We start from the raw sequence: 20,849 nt of genomic DNA, 5'->3' as shown, positions 1-20,849 counted from the left end.
CGCAAGCGACCGCTGGCTTGATTCCCATCTCCCAGAGCAAGCAGGTTTTGGCATCGCTCTGCCCACTCCATAGGCACAGCTTTCCAGGGAAACCCTGTTCCTCCTGAGGTAATGGGGGAGCAAAGCCAGTAACTTGCCGAGTGTTCTCCCAGTTCCGCTCATTAGGCCGGCAAGCAGTCCAAGGAGGAAAATGCACCTTTTCAGCCACATAATCCTTTGGGATCTTACGAATTCCAGCTCTCTTGTAATTGTTCAAGGGTGTTTAGTAAGTTTTCGGGTAAGTGGTGATTTTTGTTCGACTGTGCACGGGGCTGTAGCTCTCTGAACTCTAGAATAATGTTGCCAAGATCCTTTTTCAGCCACTCTCAGGGCAGTGGAAGTAGTCAACAAGACCCGGAAAGGTCCCTGCCACTTAGCTCTCAGGGCTTTGTCCTTCCATGTCTTGACGTAAACCCACTCTCCTGGTTGAAATGGATGTGCCGGAACGCCTAGTCCACTTGGTTGAGGTGGGGTCACATGGTTGTGGAGCTCCTGGAAGGTCTTGCCCAAAGCCAGCAGATTGAAACGAGCTTACACAATTTCTTCCTGGTTGTACTCGTATTCTTAGCTAAGCTTTTGGTAAAGCTTGTAACCGAGAGAAGGAGGTTTCTTGGTGTATTTGATTCCACTGTAACTTAAGGCTCTGGTTCACGCCTTCTACTTTTCCACTAGCTTGAGGTCTGTTGGGCGTATGTAAATCCCACTTGGCTCCCAGATGCGCTCCCACCTTCTTAACGTCTTCTGCAACAAAACAAGGGCCTCTGTCTGAAATCATTCCTGCTGGTACAGCAAAGCAGGGTATGCTGTGATTTAGGACTTGTTTGACTGCTTCCCGTGCCACATCGGTGCCACAGGGCCATCCATTACATGTGTCTACCAGGTCGAGGAGATACTGAGAGGCTCCCTTTCTCAGCAGCTCGGTGAAGTCTATTTGCCAGTATTCCCCTGAGGTCATCCCTGGTTTTGTCACCCCTGCGATGATGCTCTCACCTGTGTTAGGTCACTTTTCAACTCCTGGCTGGACCCCTTGGCGGGGTCCTCTCTTATTAGACCTATTTCTTATGATTTATTTTGAGGCCTAGTCGCCTCTGAGGGGTTGTTGCCCAGCCATCTTTTTGTTCCTTTGCTGCCAAATCACCGATACATTTTCTACCACCTTCTTCATAAGGCAGGATCGGGCCCAGTATCCTCAGTGTCTTTTCAGGGATCAAGGCCAGACCTTCAGATTTGGCCGCTGCTTCTGCTGTTTTGTCAGTTCTTTGGTTGGAAGGCTAGGAACTCAGTCTTTGTGCAGAGGTATTTGAGGGGAGCGCCTGTGCCTGTCCTCTTTACTCTGTTCTCTACAAAACTCTGTCCATCAGCATGCATTCCCAGCCTGCATCCAATAGTGGTTGTCCCTTAAAATCCTTTCTGCTGGAATAGACTTTGGCCATTTGTCTTTCAACAGCTGGAGGGGATAAGCACAACAAATGCGTACTTGGTGTACAGCTGATGGCTCTTGGCCCTCTCTAATGACTGGGGGTCTGCCAGGGAGTTTTTCTGATCTTGAAGGCAGGCACATTCTCCACACGGAATTTCTGCATCTGTGCTTCAAACAGCCGTGCTCTCAAAGTGGAGGTTGAAATAGTTGTGCTGTTCACTCCATACCTTGCTGAAGTGCAAGACCTTAAAACTTTAGGGGCTGCTTAAAGCCCAGTACTGCTCAGCGCAGTTGTCTTGCCTGTATCTCCCAGGTCCGTAGGAAAGCACTGTGGCAAGGCACAAAAGCAAGGCTTGGGGCGCAGGGGCTGGAAAGCTTTCCCGTGGAAAGGGACCTGGGAGTGTTAACCAGCAGCCGGCTGAACATCAGCCAGCAGCGTGCCCAGCTAGCTAAGAAGGACAAGGGCATCCTGGCCTGTATCAGGAACAGTGTGGTCTGCAGGGCCAGGGAGGTGATTGTTCCCCTGTACTGGGCACTGGTGAGGCTCAACCTTGAGTGCCGTGTCGAGTTTTGGGCCTCTCAGTGCAAGAAGGATCGCAGGGGCCGGAGCGTGTCCAGAGCCGGGCAGCAGCGCTGGGGAATGGCCTGGAGAACAGGTTGTGTGAATAGCAGCTGAGGGAGCTGGGGGCGTTTAGCCTAGAGGAGACACGACCACCCTCTACATGTAGCTAAAGGGGAGTTGTAGGGAGGAGGGGGTTGATCTTTTCTCTGCGGTAGTGAGTGAAAGAACACGAGGAAATGGGTTTGGGTCGCAGCAGGGGGCTTTAGGTTGGACATTAGGAAGAACTTTTTCACCAAGAGGGTGGTTAAACATTGTAATGGACTGCCCAGGGAGGCAGGAGCGGTGCAGTCACCGTCCCTAGGGATATTGAAAAGACATCTAGATGAAGGACGGAGGGATATGGTTTAGTTTAGGGATGGGCTTGGCAGTGTCAGCTTAGTGCTTGGACTCGACGATCTTCAAGGTCCTGTCCACCCGTAACGATTTTGTGATTTCTCAAAAAATTTCACTGGGACTGTCTGGCACACGCAGAAGAAAAATTCATGTGCTGGTTTGTAATATACATGGAACAAATGTTTCTCTTAACTCGCCCACAAACTCAACTGTGGCCACAGTACAAACAAGTGACAATGAAAACAAGTGAGAGACCTGGGGATGTTCAGCCTGGAGATGAAGAGGGTGGGGAGAGACACAATCACGCCCTGCAACTCCCTGACAGGAGGCTGTAGTGAGGTTAGGGGTGGGAGTCGGCGTCTTCTCCCCAGTCACGAATGACAGGACAAGTGGAAGTGGCCTCGGGTTGCTCCAGGGGAGGCTTAGCTGGGAAATGAGGAAGAACTTTGCCCCCAAGAGGCTTGTTGGACTGGCGTGGGCTGCCCAGGCAGGTGTGGGAGTTCCCATCCCTGGAGGGATGCCAAACCAGTAGAGCTGAGGTGCTGAGGGAAATGGTTCAGTGGCAGGCTTGTCAGTGTGAGGTGAAGGCTTGGACCCGATGAGCTTGAGGGGCTTTTCCAACCAAAATGATTCAATGACTCTGTGAGAGCAGCTGCCGCTGGGACACGGGACACGAAGATGCTGGGAAGGCCAAGACGCTGCACGAGAGGCGGTTCAGCCTTCCCATCCTCTGGCCTCCCCTTGCCTGTGGTGCCGCGAGACGGGCCCCGTGGCACTGCAGAGCCGTGTGCCGGGTCCGAGCACCATGGAGGACCCAGTCCCTTTGTGACATCACCTCGGACCACACCCCACCTGCTGCTGATATCCTGCGCCCAAGGCAGTGGCCTTGCCAGAGGCTCAGGAGCCAGCACCGGGACCGGACATGGAGCCGGGACCCAGCAGGCACCTGCCTCGCAACGAGACATTGATCTTCAACCAGCTTGATCAGCTGGAACGCCAAATACTGGCGCTCTGGGCTGAGAAGCAAGAGCTGGAGTGGGAATTGGAGCGGCAGGACCAACAGCAGCTCCAGCGCAGCTACCAGGGTGCGGCAGATGGCGTGGGGCCCAGCTCAGCACCCCCCTATGTGTCTGTGCCCCACGGAGCCCCGGGACCCTTTCCCTTCCCCAACTCTGGTGAGAGCATGCACGGACCTGCAGTGCCCTTGCCAGAGGCACAGGAGCCAGCACCAGGAGCACCCATGGAGCCAGGTCCCAGCGGGTACTTGCCTGGCATCAGGCCCGGACTCTTCACGGTCCTTCATCAGCTGAGAGCTATGACAAATCTGCTGTGGAACAGGAACCAGGAGCTGAGGCGGGAATTGGAGCGGCGGAACCAACAGCCGTTCCAGCACGGCTACCGCGGCGCAGGGCCCAGCTCAGCACCCGCCTACGTGTCTGTGCCACACAGAACCCCAGGACCCTTCCCTTTCCCCAGCTCTGCTGAGAGCGTGAACAGACCTGCAGTACCCTTGCAGGAGGCACAGGAGCCAGTGCCAGGAGCACCCATGGAGCCGGGTCCCAGCAGGCGCTGGCCTTGCGTCAGGCCCTGTTTCTACACTTACCTTGAACAACTCAGAGCCATGACCAGGCTGCTGTGGAATAGGAACCGAGAGTTGAGGCGGGAATTGGAGCGGCGGAACCAACAGCCGTTCCAGCACGGCTACCGTGGCGCAAGGCCCAGCTCAGCACCCCCCTATGTGTCTGTGCCACACAGAGCCCCAGGACCCTTCTCTTTCCCCAGCTCTGCTGAGAACGCAGGCAGCTCTGTAGCGGCCTCGGGCCTGTGGGTGCGGCAGCTGCCAACATCCACACCTTGTCCTGTTGCCAGCCCATTGGACTGGGGGCTGACACTGACAGACCAGAGCTGGAACTCCAGAACCCTCTCTAGGGAGCCGAGCTTCAGCCGGCGAGGTGAGTGCCGGGGGGGGGGGGGGGGGTGGCGGAATCATGGGAGAGAACATCGGGGCGCCCTGTACCAGGGGCACGTGGGAGAGCTTGGGAGCAACCTTTGGAAGCCTGTGCACAGGGAAGGCTGGCATGGCGGCCTCTGGAAGCCCCTGGCAGGTGTCGGGGGAGGAATGGAGGGAAAACACTGGTTTGGGGATGAGTGCCTGACGCTGCTGGTTCCCGCAGAGAGCTGGCAGCCGAGATGGCAGCGGCTGCTGGGCGAGATCACCTTCCAGCTTGACCGCCGAATCGTCCACAGCGTCTTCCCCAACGCGGATCGCTACCGCGGCTTCAGTGCCGCCACCATCCCCGAGGGAATCGTGGAGGTAGGCTGGTGCTGCGAGCCGGGGAGCCGGGCACAGTGCCCGCAGCCACGGCCCGGTGCGCCCTGGTCCCCCTTGTGCTCGGTCACCCGCGGGTGCCGGTACTGACCGTACCCTCTCTGCCACAGATGGTCGAGGAGACGGAGCGGGGAGCTAGCCGTGATCTGAGCGTGGCCGCAATCTGGAACTATGAGTTTGTGATGAGGCGACTGTGGGCACTGGGCTACGTCCCCGAGGTGCACTTGCCCGCAATCGAGGCCTTCATCAACACCTACGGCCGCCTGGAGCGGTCGTACTGGTTCCCGGCCGAGCCAAACGTGGCCTTCCTGCGCCACGTGGTCAGCCAGGAGGTGCCGCCGGATCTGCGGCCCAACGCCATGGTGCTGCTCGAGTGCCTGCTGCAGCTGGCACAGGAGTACGGGCAGCCCCTCTTCTGCTACTGAGCGGCTGTGCCAAGACATGAGCCCTGTCCCGGCTGCGCCTGCAGCAGCCGCCGCCTGGTGCCACGCAATAAAGCTGTGGGTCTATCTCATGTCGTGTGCTGTGGGCTTCTTCCTAAGCAGCAAAAAGCATAAGGATGGCAATGCACCTGCTGGTTGCACAAGAGAATAGCAATATTGATTAAGAAAGATACGTAACCATCTGCCCTATGGATCCTCCCACAGGGGAGGCCACCAGTGAGTCAGTGCAGGGCGCCCAGCTTTATAGGCAAAACCCCGCGAGTCAGTGGGAGGTGCATTTTCTTCAGGCAGAGACCCCTGGGCTATCTTCCTCCGTGCTGGATTTTGCCTGGGCTGGCCACGAATGGCAGAGGAATCCAAGGGAGCTCTCCAGAAAGCAATCCATTTCTCCACCGCTCTCTATTTCTTAACCCGTCAGTGCCCGCTGATGGCTGCTAAGAAAATGCCGCCATCTTCTTAGAGATGCGGGCGAGGTGTAGGAGAGAGAGAAGAGTAGTAGAGAAGAGAGCGAGCGAGGAGTATCAAACCCCAGACTGCAATGCGTCCAAAAAGGAGGGAGGTGTTTGGGACATTTGATTGGTGAAGGGAAACGGAGAGTTAATCCAGAGAGAATCAAGGCAATTGTGGAATTGCCCCTCCTGCAAACCTGATGAGACCAATCTGCCTGAAAAGGTAGAATGGCCCTCGAAAGGATTTGCCTGGTAAGGGTTAATCTTTTCTAAGGAAGCCTGCCTGAAAGGGTTGGCTCCTTAAACAAAGCCCCTAACTTAAGCAAAAACATCCTGTATACACAACAATGATAAGGACACCAGATGTCTTGTAGCCACGGAATATATATCACAAAAATGTAGTAAACAGTACCATAAATTTTGTAGATAACATTTGATTGATTTGTAGCATATAGAAAATATACGTATTCATATTGTTTGTTAACCTATACTGATGACCTTTGCGATATGTACTGACTATAAAAAGAGCATAAGAAGAAGCAATAAACTGTCACTTGCTCAAAGAGCAGTGGTCCGCCTGTCCTTCATCGTCCTGGAAAGAGCTGGTCTCTGACAAATGGTGCCGAAACCCGGGAAACTCGGTTGCCTTTGACCAGGGTGAGCTGCCTCCGAATCAACAGAACCGCGGTAAGGAAAAGGGGAAATAAAGGGGGGCAGAACTACTAGGAAGGTGTAAAATATAAGAAAGTAGAAATTTATCTCAGTAAAATAAAAACAAAAATCCCTTTTTTGTCTTAGATTTTCCGTTGACCAAGTCTGAGACTAAGTCTGGATCCAGCCGCACCTAAGCCCTTTCTATAAGGTGTCTTAGAAAGCAAGGGGGTCCAGACTGAACCTCGTGACTCAACGGTAGGGCTCCCTCATATTCAGCATTTACAATTTAAAATATGGGACATGTACATAGTACGGAAAGACAGCTGTTTGTAGCTATGGTTAAGACATTGTTAAAAAGTCGAAATATATCTGTAACCACCAAGCAGGTGGGTGGATTTTTAGAATTTATAGACACTGTGTGTCCTTGGTTTCTGAATAAAGGCACTATTAATTTAGAAACATGGAATAGGGTCGGTGAAAACATTAAAGGCTATTATGCTGCTAACGGCCCTGATAAGATCCCTATAGATGCTTTTCCTTTATGGACTTTAATTAAAGAATGTTTACAAGGTGATACTGAATATGATAAATGGCAACGACAAACACGTCCTCGATCTCGTTCAGCGGATTCAGGTTTAAAACCTTCTGCTCTTACTAATCCTGATTCACAACCCTCTGCTCCACCTGAATATCCATCAATAATCAATAATGAACAAAAAGATATTCAGGAATCTAATTTTAAAAATCCCTTTCTTATGTACTCAAATACGGGAGGTAAAAAATGCCGACCGTTAAAACAAAGCAAGAGCGCCTTGAGACCTATAGAATTATCTGAAGAATTATCCTCCGATGAGGAAGCTGAATTAGAAAAAGAAGCTGCTCAGTATCATAATGAAAATGATCAAGTGTTTGTTAATACGCCTTTTAAATTGAAGAAACAGCAAACACTTTTAAAAAAGGAACCTGTTGTTTTACCAGCAATAGAAGCTGGTAGACGTCCGCCCCCTCCTGACATATACCATCAAATATCACCTCACTCACCCTTACAGTTATCATTGCTACAAGCTAAACAACAAGGTGAAGATGTGAGTGGGTTTTCAAAAATATTGCATGCTTATCCTATAACATATGCTCCTCACCCTACTCAAGCCAATGTTAGAATTGCTACTTATACATCCATTCCATTTAAGAATCTTAAAGAATTGAAAACAGCTGCTGCTCAATATGGTGCAACTGCACCATATACTATTGCTATTTTAGAGACAATTGCAGCTGAAGTTCTTCCCCCATGGGACTGGAAAGGCTTAGCTAAAGCTACCTTAACGGGAGGAGAATATTTGTTATGGCTTACAGATTTTATGGATTCCTGTTATGATTATTCTCAAAAACCACACTTTCGCCAGCAAGGAATTACTCATGAAATGTTAGCTGGCACAGGACCGCATGTTGATCTGGCACAACAATTAACTTATCCTGCTGCGACATATGATGCTATTCGAGAAATTGGTTTGAAAGCCTGGAAAGGGCTACCTAGACATGGAACGTCTAGGGAAGAATTAACTAAAGTCCGACAGGGACCAGACGAACCTTATCATGATTTTGTATCTCGTTTGTTACAAACTTCTTCTAGACTCATACAAGACACTGATTCAGCTATGATTTTAGTTAAGGAATTAGCTTTTGAAAATGCTAATAATATCTGTCAATCCATATTAAGACCTTGGAAAAATAAATCAACATTAAATGACTATATCAGATTATGTTCTGATGTTAGCTCTGGGTATATTCAAGGCATAGTCACTGCCGCAGCACAACAGGGCAAACCTGTTGAGCAAGTTTTAGCTGCAATGCAATTTAAGAAAAACAGAAGGGTTGCAGGCCCTCCTGGTAGCTGTTTTCATTGCGGACAAATGGGGCATCAAGTACGTCAATGTCCTAATAAAAAGATTCCTAATTATAATGGAGGAAAAAATCCAGGTTTATGCCCAAAATGTAAAAAAGGTAATCATTGGGCTAATGAATGCCGATCTAAATATGATAAGAATGGCAATTCTTTGATACAGCCGGGAAACTTCTCAATGGGCTTGCCCCGGGCCCACCCAAACAAACAGGGGATGTATCCTGTGCAGGTGCAAACCTCAGAGCACCAGCTAAACAATCCATTTCACAACTCCACCGAGCCACCAGTCATAGTGCCGGACTGGACCTGTGTTCCTCCTCCCACTTCGTATTAACACCTGAAATGGGAGTACAAGCTATCCCAACAGGAATATATGGCCCTTTACCCGTTGGAACATGTGGTTTAGTGTTAGGTCGAAGTAGTTTAAGCATGAAAGGATTGCGAGTTATACCAGGACTAATTGATTGTGATTATGAAGGAGAGTTAAAAGTTCTGTCTTTAATCTACCTGCAGGAACAAAGATTGCACAGTTGCTTTTAATTCCTTATGTTTCATCTATAGGAAAAGCTGATTCCCGCATTCAGGGAACAGGCGGTTTTGGATCTACTGACGTTTATCTTTTACAGCCCATCAATCATCAGAGACCTGAACTTCAGTTAACAATTGATGGTAGAAATTTTACAGGACTCTTGGACACCGGAGCAGATGTATCGGTAATAACTTTAAAACAATGGCCAAAAGAATGGCCTTTACAGCATGCTTCAGCTGATCTAAAAGGAATTGGAGTTGCAAATTTGCCTCTTCAAAGCTGTAAGTTATTAAATTGGACAGATAAGGAGGGACACTCTGGTACCATTCAACCATATGTACTAGAAAGCTTGCCTCTTAACCTCTGGGGCCGAGATATCTTGACACAAATGGGTGCATACCTCTATACGCCTAGCAGTTAGTCTGATAAATTTATCAGTAACTATGTATGCAGATAAAATCTGTTGGAAATCAGATCAACCTGTTTGAGTTGATCAATGGCCTCTAACTAAAGAAAAATTGCAAGCTGCTCGTCAATTAGTAGCGGAACAATTACAATTAGGTCACATAGAACCTTCCACATCGCCATGGAACTCACCTATTTTTGTTATAAAAAAGAAATCGGGGAAATGGCGACTTCTCCAAGACTTGAGAGAAGTCAATAAAACAATGTGTACCATGGGAGCGTTACAACCTGGTCTACCCAGTCCTATTGCCATTCCCCAAAATTTTGAAAAAATAATTATTGACTTAAAAGATTGTTTTTACACTATCCCCTTACATCCAGATGACAAATGTCGATTTGCTTTTAGCGTACCATCCATAAATTTTAGTGAACCTATGGAACGCTACCAATGGAAAGTATTGCCTCAAGGAATGGCCAATAGTCCTACTCTTTGTCAAAAATTTGTTCATGAAAGTATAAAAGCGACTAGACAACAATTTCCTGATGTTCTTTGTATCCATTATATGGATGATATTCTTTTAGCAGCCTCATCTATCGATAAGTTGCAACATGCTTATGCTCATATTGAACAGATGTTAACTAAACATGGTTTGAAAATAGCACAAGAAAAGGTACAGAAATCATATCCTTTTCAATACTTGGGGTTTCAATTATATCCTAAATCTTTTATGCCACAGAAAATTGCCATACGAACGGATTCTTTAAAAACCTTGAATGATTTTCAGAAGCTTCTGGGAGATATCAATTGGCTCAGATCTTTTCTTAAATTAACAACAGCCGACCTTCATCCTCTTTTTAAAATACTTGAGGGAAACCCTGATCCTACCTCTCCTCGCAAGTTAACAGAAGAGGGAAAACAAGCTCTTCGATTGGTAGAAAAGGCTATAGAAAATGCACAATTACAATATGCAGATATAACAAAGCCTTTTTCTTTATATATCTTGCCTACAGTAATGACTCCTACAGGAGTCCTGTATCAGGACGGAGTTTTGTGTTGGGTACACGGATCTCACTCTGCAAAAGGAGTTCTTGTTTCGTACCCTCAAAAGATAGCAGAACGAATTAAACAGGGACGCAAGTTATGTATTACTCATCTTGGGAAAGAACCGGCAGTAATTGGAATTCCATACACACCTGCTCAAATTACTTGGCTGATGGCCACTGTAGACGATTTTGCTGTAGCCTTAGCTGCTTTTCCTGGAGAAATAACACAAAAGTTCCCTTCTGATAAAATTCTTAGTTTTGCCACCTATCATTCTTTGGTTTTTCCTAAAGTTGTTAAAGGAGCTCCTATAGAAAAGGCATTGACTGTTTTTACAGATGGATCATCTAATGGGCAAGCAGTCCTGTATACTCCTACAGATCAATTTGTTTGGAAGTTAGAAAATGTTTCTGCACAAATGACTGAGTTATATGCTATTTATCAAGCACTTCTAAAATTCCCGGAACCTTTAAACATCTATTCTGACAGTCGTTATATTGTTACTTCATTGCAACTTTTAGAAACAGTTCCAGTCATAGCTTCTAAAGTTTCTTTTATACAACGATACTTTAGTTTGATTCAATCTCTTTTAATGATAAGAGATGCGCCTCTTTTTATAGGACACATTCGTAGTCACTCTAAATTGCCTGGACCTTTGAGTCACGGCAACAATCAGGCTGATTTGTTAACTCGTTTTACTGTTGCTACTGTTGCAGAAGCCCAGCGTTTGCACTCTCTGCATCACTTACCTGCGGCTACTCTACAACGTATGTGCCATATCTCTCGAGAACAAGCTAGAGAAATTGTTCGAACATGTTCTTCGTGTGTTTCTTTTTTACCAATTCCTCATTATGGAGTTAATCCTCGAGGTCTTTTACCTAATGATCTCTGGCAGATGGATGTTACTCATTATCCTTCTTTTGGCCGCCTCTCTTATATCCATGTAACCCTTGACACTTTTTCTCATTTTGCAGTGGCCACTCCTTTGTCTGGAGAATCAACCGCACAAGTAATTTCACATTTGTTACACTGTTTTTCAGTCTTAGGTATACCGAAGACTATCAAGACAGATAATGGCCCTGCATATACTAGTGCTAAATTTGCAAAATTTTGTGCTCATTTTTCTATAACACATAAAACAGGGATTCCTTATAATCCACAGGGTCAAGGCATGATTGAACGTTTTAATCTTACTCTGAAAACACAATTAAAGAAATTAAAAACGGGGACTTTGTCTTTGTTAAATCATGCTCTTTTTGTTTTAAACTTTTTCACTCTCGATACAGCTGGCCTTTCAGCTGCTGATCGTCATTGGCAATCCCCAACTCAGCAAAAACCTGTAGTATTATGGAAAGATCCTATTGATGGATCCACGAGAGGCCCTGACCCGGTTCTATTATGGGGTAGAGGGTATGTTTGTATTTTCCCAACAGATGAGCCTGTACCTCGGTGGATTCCGGAACGCTGTGTTCGACATGCCAAAAACGAAAATAGGCAAGCTACGAAAGAGGTTTCAACGCCTGATGTTGACACCACAACAACCTCAACGACAACAACATGATTTTGACTATTGGTCATCATTACAGATCTTTGCTTATTGGCTTAGCATAATATGGAATAATGCCAACTCTTCAATTAACTTAAAACAATTGCATGGAGAAATTCTCTCTTTACAAAATATAGAAGAATTGCAGTTACCCCTTACCCAACGTGCTCATGATTTTGTTAACGTCTTAAAGGCTTCTTTTCCGTCACTATCCTCATTTTATAAAGGAATCTATTGCCTTATAGGAGCAACTTTATGCATAATTGTCCTAGTTGTAGTATTACCTTGCATATTTCGTTTAATGTATGATATGATAAAACAAACGAGTATAAAAACTAAAAAATTACAATTAATGGCTGCACAACACGTTCCCGCTACAATACATACTGAATAAAAAAAAAAAAAAAAAAAAAAAAAGGGGTGAAATGATGAGACCAATCTGCCTGAAAGGGTAGAATGGCCCTCGAAAGGATTTGCCTGGTAAGGGTTAATCTTTTCTAAGGAAGCCTGCCTGAAAGGGTTGGCTCCTTAAACAAAGCCCCTAACTTAAGCAAAAACATCCTGTATACACAACAATGATAAGGACACCAGATGTCTTGTAGCCACGGAATATATATCACAAAAATGTAGTAAACAGTACCATAAATTTTGTAGATAACATTTGATTGATTTGTAGCATATAGAAAATATACGTACTCATATTGTTTGTTAACCTATGCTGATGACCTTTGCGATATGTACTGACTATAAAAAGAGCATAAGAAGAAGCAATAAACTGTCACTTGCTCAAAGAGCAGTGGTCAGCCTGTCCTTCATCATCCTGGAAAGAGCTGGTCTCTGACACAAACCAGAAAGGAATGGAAAGGTTTTGGGGACCAGCCGCCTGTTGCTCACTGGGAGTAGCTTCTTAGGCACAAGAAACAGAAGGGGTATATTCCAAGTTTCTAAATGAAGAAGCAAAGGCGTTAACTTGGGCAGACGGAGAGAAAAAGCTAATCCAGGAATTACAGTGCTGTCACTGCTCTGCGAGGAGCACCTTTTGCTTGCTAAGAGGGGCAGGGGGCTGCAGTGCAGGCCTGGTAAGGAGTTCTCGGACATTGAATCATGGCTCCGGTGTAAGCAGTGCCATAATTGGATAAAGCCTTTGAGCTGTTTGTCACAGTAGAGGAGGGAGCCGCCTCAGGAGCATTGACTCCAGAACGGGGGGACAAACGACAACCAATAGCACACTGATGCAAACTTTTGGACGCGCTTTCAAGGAGGTGGCCCAAACGTATAGAGGCAATAGCTGCCACTGCCCTCTTGATTAAAAAACCAGCAAAGAACATGCAGAAAGCTGACATTCGGAGGACTATTAGTAATAAACGCCTGTGCCACAAGTGAAAACGGCTTTGGCACAGAAGGCTGGCAGATGGCTAACCCATTTTAGAATCTGAAAATGTGAGGCAATGTTAAGAGAAAAAGGGGATTTTGTCTTGGCCTCCGGCTCATGCCTTAATCCAGCCACTTTCCTCTGGAAGGGAGACATGGAATGTGCCGACCTTGAACACAGTTGTTTAGGCAGAGTATCAGACTAAAGTGCGAGAGGATTTCAAAGACACTCCTTCACACGCAGGCCCCCACCTATTTATTGATGGCTCAATAAATGCCACAGAGTCATTACGGTTGGAAAAGACCTTGCAGATCATGGAGTCAAAGCACTAACCTCACCCTGCCAGGCCCACCCTCTCTTCCAAATGAGATTGCGGTGGTCCACGTGAATGGGCATCCAAAAGGGAGATCTTTTATGGCCTAAGCGATGAAATGGCCAAAGAGGCAGCGTTAGGTCATGCAATTGTGAGTGTGTCCAATCTCACCCCGCAAGCACCTTCGCCAAAAGGGACTCCAATATTGACAGAAGACTCAACATGAAGGGAGTTGGGAACCTCTGAGACACAGGGAAACTGGCTTCTCCCAGATGGAAAAGAAACAATAAATAAACAAGCTATGAGGGAAATAGTGGCTATTTTCCATCCAAGAAGACATCGGGGGGACGCAAGCAAGATGGGATTTAGTTTTGAGAAGATAGGGATGTGTAGGAATAGACCCAGTGGCCAAAGAAATTTGCCAACGATGTGTGACTGACCTATAAAAAGATGGAGAAAAAGGTCCTGAAGAAACAGCCCCCAGGAGGAAGAAAACCTAGTCTAAGGCCCTTTAAAGCACAGGCCTTTTTTTAAGAATTAGGTCCCGAGCTTGTCTTCTTTTTGTCTTTTCTCAAGAATAAAGAGCTGGAGCATGGCCATGGAGGGCTATGGATTGTTCAGGAGAGACAGGCTGACAAGGCGAGGGAGTGGAGTTGCTCTCTATGTGAGGGAGCAATTAACGTGCATTGAGCTCTGCCTGAGTGGGGAGGAGGGGCAGGTTGAGTGCTTGGGGGTGAAAATTAAGGGGCAGGGTAAGGTAGGTGATACTGCCGTAGGAGTTTGCTACAGGCCACCTGATCAGGAGGAGGAAGTGGATGAGGCCTTCTACAAACAGCTGGGAGCTGCCTCACAGTCACAATCCCTGGTCCTCATGGGAGACTTCGACCTCCCTGATATTTGCTGGCAAAGCCACTCAGCCAAGCGCACACGGTCCAGGAGGTTCCTAGAGCATGTTGATGACAACTTCCTGACACAGGTGATTGAGGAACCAACGAGGAGGGGTGTGCTGCTGGAGCTGGTGCTGACAAATAAGGAGGGTCGGGTTGGAGATGTGGAGGTTGGAGGCAACCTTGGCTGCGGGGATCACGAGATGGTAGATTTCAAGATTTCTTGAGGAAAGAACCAAGTGATTCACCCTCAATCCATCACCCTATTAAAATGTAAAGCCTGACAACCGTGGCACCACGTATGCTGCTGTAAATTCCTCCAGCAATCTGTATCTCATTAAAAGAACGGAAGAACGTAACAAGACGGCCAATGGAAACTTGAAAGCAAAAATGGTGTGTTTTCTACGGAGGAAGAGATATTTCCAACTTACAGATAACGCTCACAGATAAGCATGCTAAAGAAGTTGAAGAAAAGTCCGCACCTACATTCGGGAACCAGAAACGTCCGTGGAAGTACAGTGAACTCATCCCTTCTCGCCAGTATGCGTCCCTCCTAGCAACATATATCAGATTATGTTTACTTTGAGTCTATGGATTTTTGTGTTCTGTTGTTCGGCGATGTAGCTGTTCTTGACCTTTTGTTGTAAAGTCATGGCCACGGGTAAAGATGTTTATGTTTTCTTCATGTGCCTTTAATTTTGAAATGTGTTGCCGAAGGCTGGCTGGTCCAAAAAGAAAAGGAGGGGAAACTGTAGGCACAAATATGACTTGGACCAGCCAGCTTGAATAAAGATGGTAGGGACAAGTTAATGCAGCTGGCAAGCTGCTTCCAAGTATCAGAAACAGGTGCTGTGAGTTAATCAGGTGGGCCCTGGGTGATCCCACGGGTGAAAGCAGCATAGAAGGAAGTAGCTAGCAAAGGCAGTGTGGCTTTGAGTCAGCTCTGTTGGTTGTACTACGTTGCCCGTGTATGTCTCTGCACATGCATTACCTAGCCTCTCTAAACCTTTGAATGAGCATAGCTGTAGCCTGCACCACTACAACAGTTACCGATACCTTTTTCTTTCTAGCAGACGACTGTGAGATGATTAAAAGCTACACAGGGAGACCCTGTGACAAGGTGGAAGGCAAAGCAGTAGTTGAATTCAAGGCGAAATCAAGGGGAAATGTGTCCAGGGTGGCAAAAGGCACTGAACAGCATCAGGCAAGGCTCAAAATTTCAAATAGCAGCAACAAGAGTTGTAAAGGACTGTGGAACTTCAGCAGAACTAAGCCTCTCCAAACCTTTGAATGAATACAGCTTGCACCACTACAACACTCGAGTGCCTTTAATCATAAATACCTTTATTAGGGTTGGTGTAAGATTCTCTCGCCTCGCACTTCAAGGTAGAGCTGACAGACAATTCAGGGCACAGACTCAAGGAGTGGTGGCGCCTTGGAGGCAGGTAGCCTTTGGGATGGAGCTCTGCTTCGGTATTCAAATGACATCAAAACGAGCAAAGTTCACGCAAAGGATAGCAATTCATCAAGATTTCACAGACCTTTGCTCAAGGGGCTAGATGTGCCGCTTACCACCTCTAGAGGACCAGCTCATGCCCATGGATCAACTCGGAGCCTGGCCGCCAAGTCTCCACACCGCTCCACCCTCCATGGGCGTTGCAGGGGATCGCTGTGCAGCAGATTCCTCACATACCTGCGACAGCTGCACCCCATGCTGAGAGCCTTTCGGTGTTGTACCTTTCCTTAGATTGTGAACAATGCTGATTTTTAACAAAGGGTTTAATATCTAGGCCACTTAAAGAAATTAAGCCACAATACCCCGAGCCCCCGGCCCGCCCCGGTGCTGTGTGATGCTACCGGCTGGTGATGGCAAGAACCCGCTAGGCCCTGCCCCAGCCACACCAAAGGGCATAAATGGCACTGCGCACCCTCTCCACTTGGGGCTTTCCTGCCACGGCACCACGGCCGTCCCAGGCGCCGAGTCCCGCTTCTGACTGCTGCATCCAACCGCTCCCCCAGTGAAAACGGACGGCAGCCTTGGCTGTGCCGTCATCTCCACTGCCCCAGCGCTGCTGTCAGCAACCGGCACTGCAGCCTGCACCCCAGTATCGCTGCTTGCACCCTGGCTCTGCCACCCGCTGCCCATCCCCCAGTACTGCTCGCACCCCCAGACATCGCTGCTTGGCTCAGGGCAGTCCCCGTACAGCAGCAGCAGCAGCAGCCATGCCAGCGACTCTTGTGGGGCCCACCACAGCACCCACAGCACACGACATGAGATTGAACCACAGCTTTATTGCGTGGCGCCAGGCGGCGGCTGCTGCAGGCGCAGCCGGGACAGGGCTCACGGCTCGGCATAGCCGCTCAGTAGCAGAAGAGGGGCTGCCCATCTTCCTGTGCCAGCTGCAGCAGGCACTCGAGCAGCACCATGGCGTTGGGCTGCAGATCCGGCGGCACCTCCTGGCTGACCACGTGGCGCAGGAAGGCCACGTTTGGCTCGGCCGGGAACCAGTACGACCGCTCCAGGCGGCCGTAGGTGTTGATGAAGGCCTCGATTGCGGGCAAGTGCACCTCGGGGACGTAGCCCAGTGCCCACAGTCGCCTCATCACAAACTCATAGTTCCAGATTGCGGCCACGCTCAGATCACGGCTAGCTCCCCGCTCCGTCTCCTCGACCATCTGTGGCAGAGAGGGTACGGTCAGTACCGGCACCCGCGGGTGACCGAGCACAAGGGGGACCAGGGCACACCGGGCCGTGGCTGCGGGCACTGTGCCCGGCTCCCCGGCTCGCAGCACCAGCCTACCTCCATGATTCCCTCGGGGATGGTGGCGGCACTGAAGCCGCGGTAGCGATCGGCGTTGGGGAAGACTCTGTGGACGATTCGGCGGTCAAGCTGGAAGGCGATCTCGCCCAGCAGCCGCTGCCATCTCGGCTGCCAGCTCTCTGCGGGAACCAGCAGCGTCAGGCACTCATCCCCAAACCTGTGTTTTCCCTCCGTTCCTCCCCCGACACCTGCCAGGGGCTTCCAGAGGCTGCCGTGCCAGCCTTGCCTGTGCACAGGCTACCAAAGGTTGCTCCCCACCTCTCCCGCGTGCCCCTGGCACAGGGTGCCCCGATGTTCTCTCCCATGACTCCACCACCCCCGCGCACTCACCTCGCCGGCTGAAGCTTGGCTCCCAAGAGGGGGTTCCGGAGGTCCAGCTCTGCTCTGTCAGTGTCAGCCCCCAGTCCGAAGGGCGGGCAACAGGACGAGGTGTGGATGTTGGCAGCTGCGGCACCCACAGGCCCGAGGCCGCTACAGAGCTGCCTGCGCTCTCACCTGAGCTGGGGAAGGATCGCGGGGCTCTGTGTGGCACAGACACATAAGGGGGTGCTGAGCTGGGACCTGCGCCGCGGTAGCCGTGCTGGAACGGCTGTTGGTCCTGCCGCTCCAATTCCCGTCTCAGCTCTTGGTTCCTATTAAACAGCAGATTTGTCATATCTCTCAGCTGGTCAAAGACCGTGAAGAGTCCGGGCCTGACGCCAGGCAAGTGCCCGCTGGGTCCCGGCTCCATGGCCGCTCCTGGTGCTGGCTCCTGTGCCTCTGGCAAGGCCAGTGCCTTGGGCGCAGGATATCAGCAGCAGGTGGGGTGTGGTCCGAGGTGATGTCACAAAGGGACTGGGTTCTCCATGGTTCTGGGACCCGGCACACGCGCCGGCAGTGCCACGGGGCCCGTCTCAGGGGCACCACAGGCAAGGGGAGGCCAGAGGATGGGAAGGCTGCACCGCCTCTTGTGCTGCGTCTTGGCCGTCCCAGCAGCTCCGGGCCCCGTGTCCCAGCGGCGGCTGCTCTCACAGAGTCATGGAATCATTTTGGTCGGAAGAGCCCCTCGAGCTCATCGAGTCCAAGCCCTCACCTTACACTGACAAGCCTGCCACTGAGCCATTTCCCTCAGCACCTCAGCTCTACTGCTTTGGCATCCCTCCAGGGATGGGGACTCCCCCACCTGCCTGGGCAGCCCACGCCAGTCCAACAAGCCTCTCAGGGGCAAAGTTCTTCCTCATTTCCCAGCTAAGCCTCCCCTGAAGCAACCCAAGGCTCTTCTTCTCCAGGCTGAACATCCCCATGTCTCTCACTTGTTTTGACTGTCACTTGTTTGCACTGTGGCGACAGTTGAGTTCGTGGGCGAGGTAAGAGAAACATTTTTTCCATGTCTATTACAAACCAGCACATGAATTTTTCTTCTGCGTGTGCCAGACGGTCCCACTGAAGTTTTCAGAGAAATCACAAAATCGTTACGGTTGGACAGGACCTTGAAGATCGTCGAGTCCAAGCACTAAGCTGACCCTGCCAAGCCCATCCCTAAACTAAACCATATCCCTCCGTCCTTCATCAACCCCCACCTCCCTACAACTCCCCTTTAGCTACTTGTAGAGAGTGGTCGTGTCTCCTCTATGCTAAACGCCCCCAGCTCCCTCAGCTGCTCTTCACACAACCTGTTCTCCAGACCCTTCCCCAGCGCTGCTGCCCGGCTCTGGACACGCTCCGGCCCCTGCGTTCCTTCTTGCACTGAGGGGCCCAGAACTGGACACAGCACTCGAGGTTGAGCCTCACCAGTGCCCAGTGCAGGGGAACAATCACCTCCCTGGCCCTGCTGGCCACACAGGATGCCCTTGTCCTTCTTGGCCAGCTGGGCACGCTGCTGGCTGACGTTCATCTGGCTGCTGGTTAACACTCCCAGGTCCCTTTCCACGGGAAAGCTTTCCAACCCCTGCGCCCCAAGCCTTGCTTTTGTGCCTTGCCACAGTGTTTTCCTACGGACCTGGGAGATACAGGCGAGACAACTGCGCTGAGCAGTACGGGGCTTTAAGCAGCCCCTAAAGTTTTAAGGTCTTGCACTTCAGCAAGGTATGGAGTGAACAGCACAGCTATTTCAACCTCCACTTTGAGAGCACGGCTGTTTGAAGCACAGATGCAGAAATTCCGTGTGGAGAACGTGCCTGCCTTCAAGATCAGAAAAATTCCCTGGCAGACCCCCAGTCATTAGAGAGGGCCAAGAGCCATCAGCTGTACACCAAGTACGCATTTGTTGTGCTTATCCCCTCCAGCTGTTGAAAGACAAATGGCCAAAGTCTATTCCAGCAGAAAGGATTTAAAGGGACAACCACTATCGGATGCAGGCTGGGAATGCATGCTGATGGACAGAGTTTTGTAGAGAACAGAGTAAAGAAGACAGGCACAGGCGCTCCCCTCAAATACCTCTGCACAAAGACTGAGTTCCTAGCCTTCAAAGCAAACGGCTGACAAAACAGCAGAAGCAGCGGCCAAATCTGAAAGTCTGGCCTTGATCCCTGGAAAGACACCGAGGATACTGGGCCCGATCCTGCCTTATGAAGAAGGTGGTAGAAAATGTATCGGTGATTTGGCAGCAAAGGAACAAAAAGACAGGTGAGAGCATCATCGCAGGGGTGACAAAACCAGGGATGACCTCAGGGGAATACTGGCAAATAGACTTCATCGAGCTACTGAGAAAGGGAGCCTCTCAGTATCTCCTCGACCTGGTAGACACATGTAATGGATGGCCCTGTGGCACCGATGTGGCACGCGAAGCAGTCAAACAAGTCCTAAATCACAGCGTACCCTGCTTTGCTGTACCAGCAGGAATGTTTTCAGACAGAGGCCCTTGTTTTGTTGCAGAAGTGGTTAAGAAGGTGGGAGCGCATCTGGGAGCCAAGTGGGATTTACATACGCCCAACAGACCTCAAGCTAGTGGAAAAGTAGAAGGCGTGAACCAGAGCCTTAAGTTACAGTGGAATCAAATACACCAAGAAACCTCCTTCTCTCGGTTATAAGCTTTACCAAAAGCTTAGCTAAGAATACGAGTACCACCAGGAAGAAATTGTGTAAGCTCGTTTCAATCTGCTGGCTTTGGGCAAGACCTTCCAGGAGCTCCACAACCATGTGACCCCACCTCAACCAAGTGGACTAGGCGTTCCGGCACATCCATTTCAACCAGGAGAGTGGGTTTACGTCAAGACATGGAAGGACAAAGCCCTGAGAGCTAAGTGGCAGGGACCTTTCCGGGTCTTGTTGACTACTTCCACTGCCCTGAGAGTGGCTGAAAAAGGATCTTGGCAACATTATTCTAGAGTTCTGAGAGCTACAGCCCCGTGCACAGTCGAACAAAAATCACCACTTACCCGAAAACTTACTAAACACCCTTGAACAATTACAAGAGAGCTGGAATTCGTAAGATCCCAAAGGATTATGTGGCTGAAAAGGTGCATTTTCCTCCTTGGACTGCTTGCCGGCCTAATGAGCGGAACTGGGAGAACACTCGGCAAGTTACTGGCTTTGCTCCCCCATTACCTCAGGAGGAACAGGGTTTCCCTGGAAAGCTGTGCCTATGGAGTGGGCAGAGCGATGCCAAAACCTGCTTGCTCTGGGAGATGGGAATCAAGCCAGCGGTCGCTTGCGGGACCGTGGCACGAGAACAGTGAGCACGCGCATGAGCTTCGCAGAGTTTACCAAAGACTCCAAGCAAAATGCAGCCAAGCTATGAAAAGCAGGAAATATTGGTCCAACCGA

At 49.5% G+C, this 20,849-nt stretch overlaps 2 protein-coding genes across 2 annotated transcripts; one reads left to right on the top strand and one right to left on the bottom strand.

Moving 5' to 3' along the window:
* The first annotated feature begins 4,420 nt into the window (after nucleotides 1-4,420).
* LOC133628958 (speriolin-like) lies at nucleotides 4,421-5,257 on the top strand. Its single transcript, XM_062019420.1, has 2 exons — nucleotides 4,421-4,728; nucleotides 4,854-5,257. Exons 1-2 carry the CDS (start codon nucleotides 4,534-4,536, stop codon nucleotides 5,166-5,168), a joined length of 510 nt encoding a protein of 169 aa, XP_061875404.1. The 5' UTR covers nucleotides 4,421-4,533; the 3' UTR covers nucleotides 5,169-5,257.
* An 11,377-nt stretch (nucleotides 5,258-16,634) lies between these two features.
* LOC133628873 (speriolin-like) lies at nucleotides 16,635-18,474 on the bottom strand. Its single transcript, XM_062018775.1, has 3 exons — nucleotides 17,436-18,474; nucleotides 17,085-17,224; nucleotides 16,635-16,959 (listed from the first exon to the last, which is right to left on the bottom strand). Exons 1-3 carry the CDS (start codon nucleotides 17,833-17,835, stop codon nucleotides 16,645-16,647), a joined length of 855 nt encoding a protein of 284 aa, XP_061874759.1. The 5' UTR covers nucleotides 17,836-18,474; the 3' UTR covers nucleotides 16,635-16,644.
* Between the last annotated feature and the right edge of the window lie 2,375 nt (nucleotides 18,475-20,849).

The sequence above is a fragment of the Colius striatus genome, chromosome Z (assembly GCF_028858725.1).
Source record: "Colius striatus isolate bColStr4 chromosome Z, bColStr4.1.hap1, whole genome shotgun sequence".
Lineage (NCBI taxonomy): Eukaryota > Metazoa > Chordata > Aves > Coliiformes > Coliidae > Colius > Colius striatus.
This window is presented reverse-complemented; position numbering and strand designations above follow the sequence as displayed.

Coding starts and splice junctions, on each gene's coding strand:
- LOC133628958 (XM_062019420.1), top strand. CDS start 4,534: ATGGAGGGAAAACACTGGTTTGGGGATGAGTGCCTGACGCTGCTGGTT. Junction 4,729..4,853: donor TCCCCGAGGGAATCGTGGAG/GTAGGCTGGTGC, acceptor TCTCTGCCACAG/ATGGTCGAGGAGACGGAGCG.
- LOC133628873 (XM_062018775.1), bottom strand. CDS start 17,835: ATGGAGCCGGGACCCAGCGGGCACTTGCCTGGCGTCAGGCCCGGACTC. Junction 17,225..17,435: donor GCCAAGCTTCAGCCGGCGAG/GTGAGTGCGCGG, acceptor TGGTTCCCGCAG/AGAGCTGGCAGCCGAGATGG. Junction 16,960..17,084: donor TCCCCGAGGGAATCATGGAG/GTAGGCTGGTGC, acceptor TCTCTGCCACAG/ATGGTCGAGGAGACGGAGCG.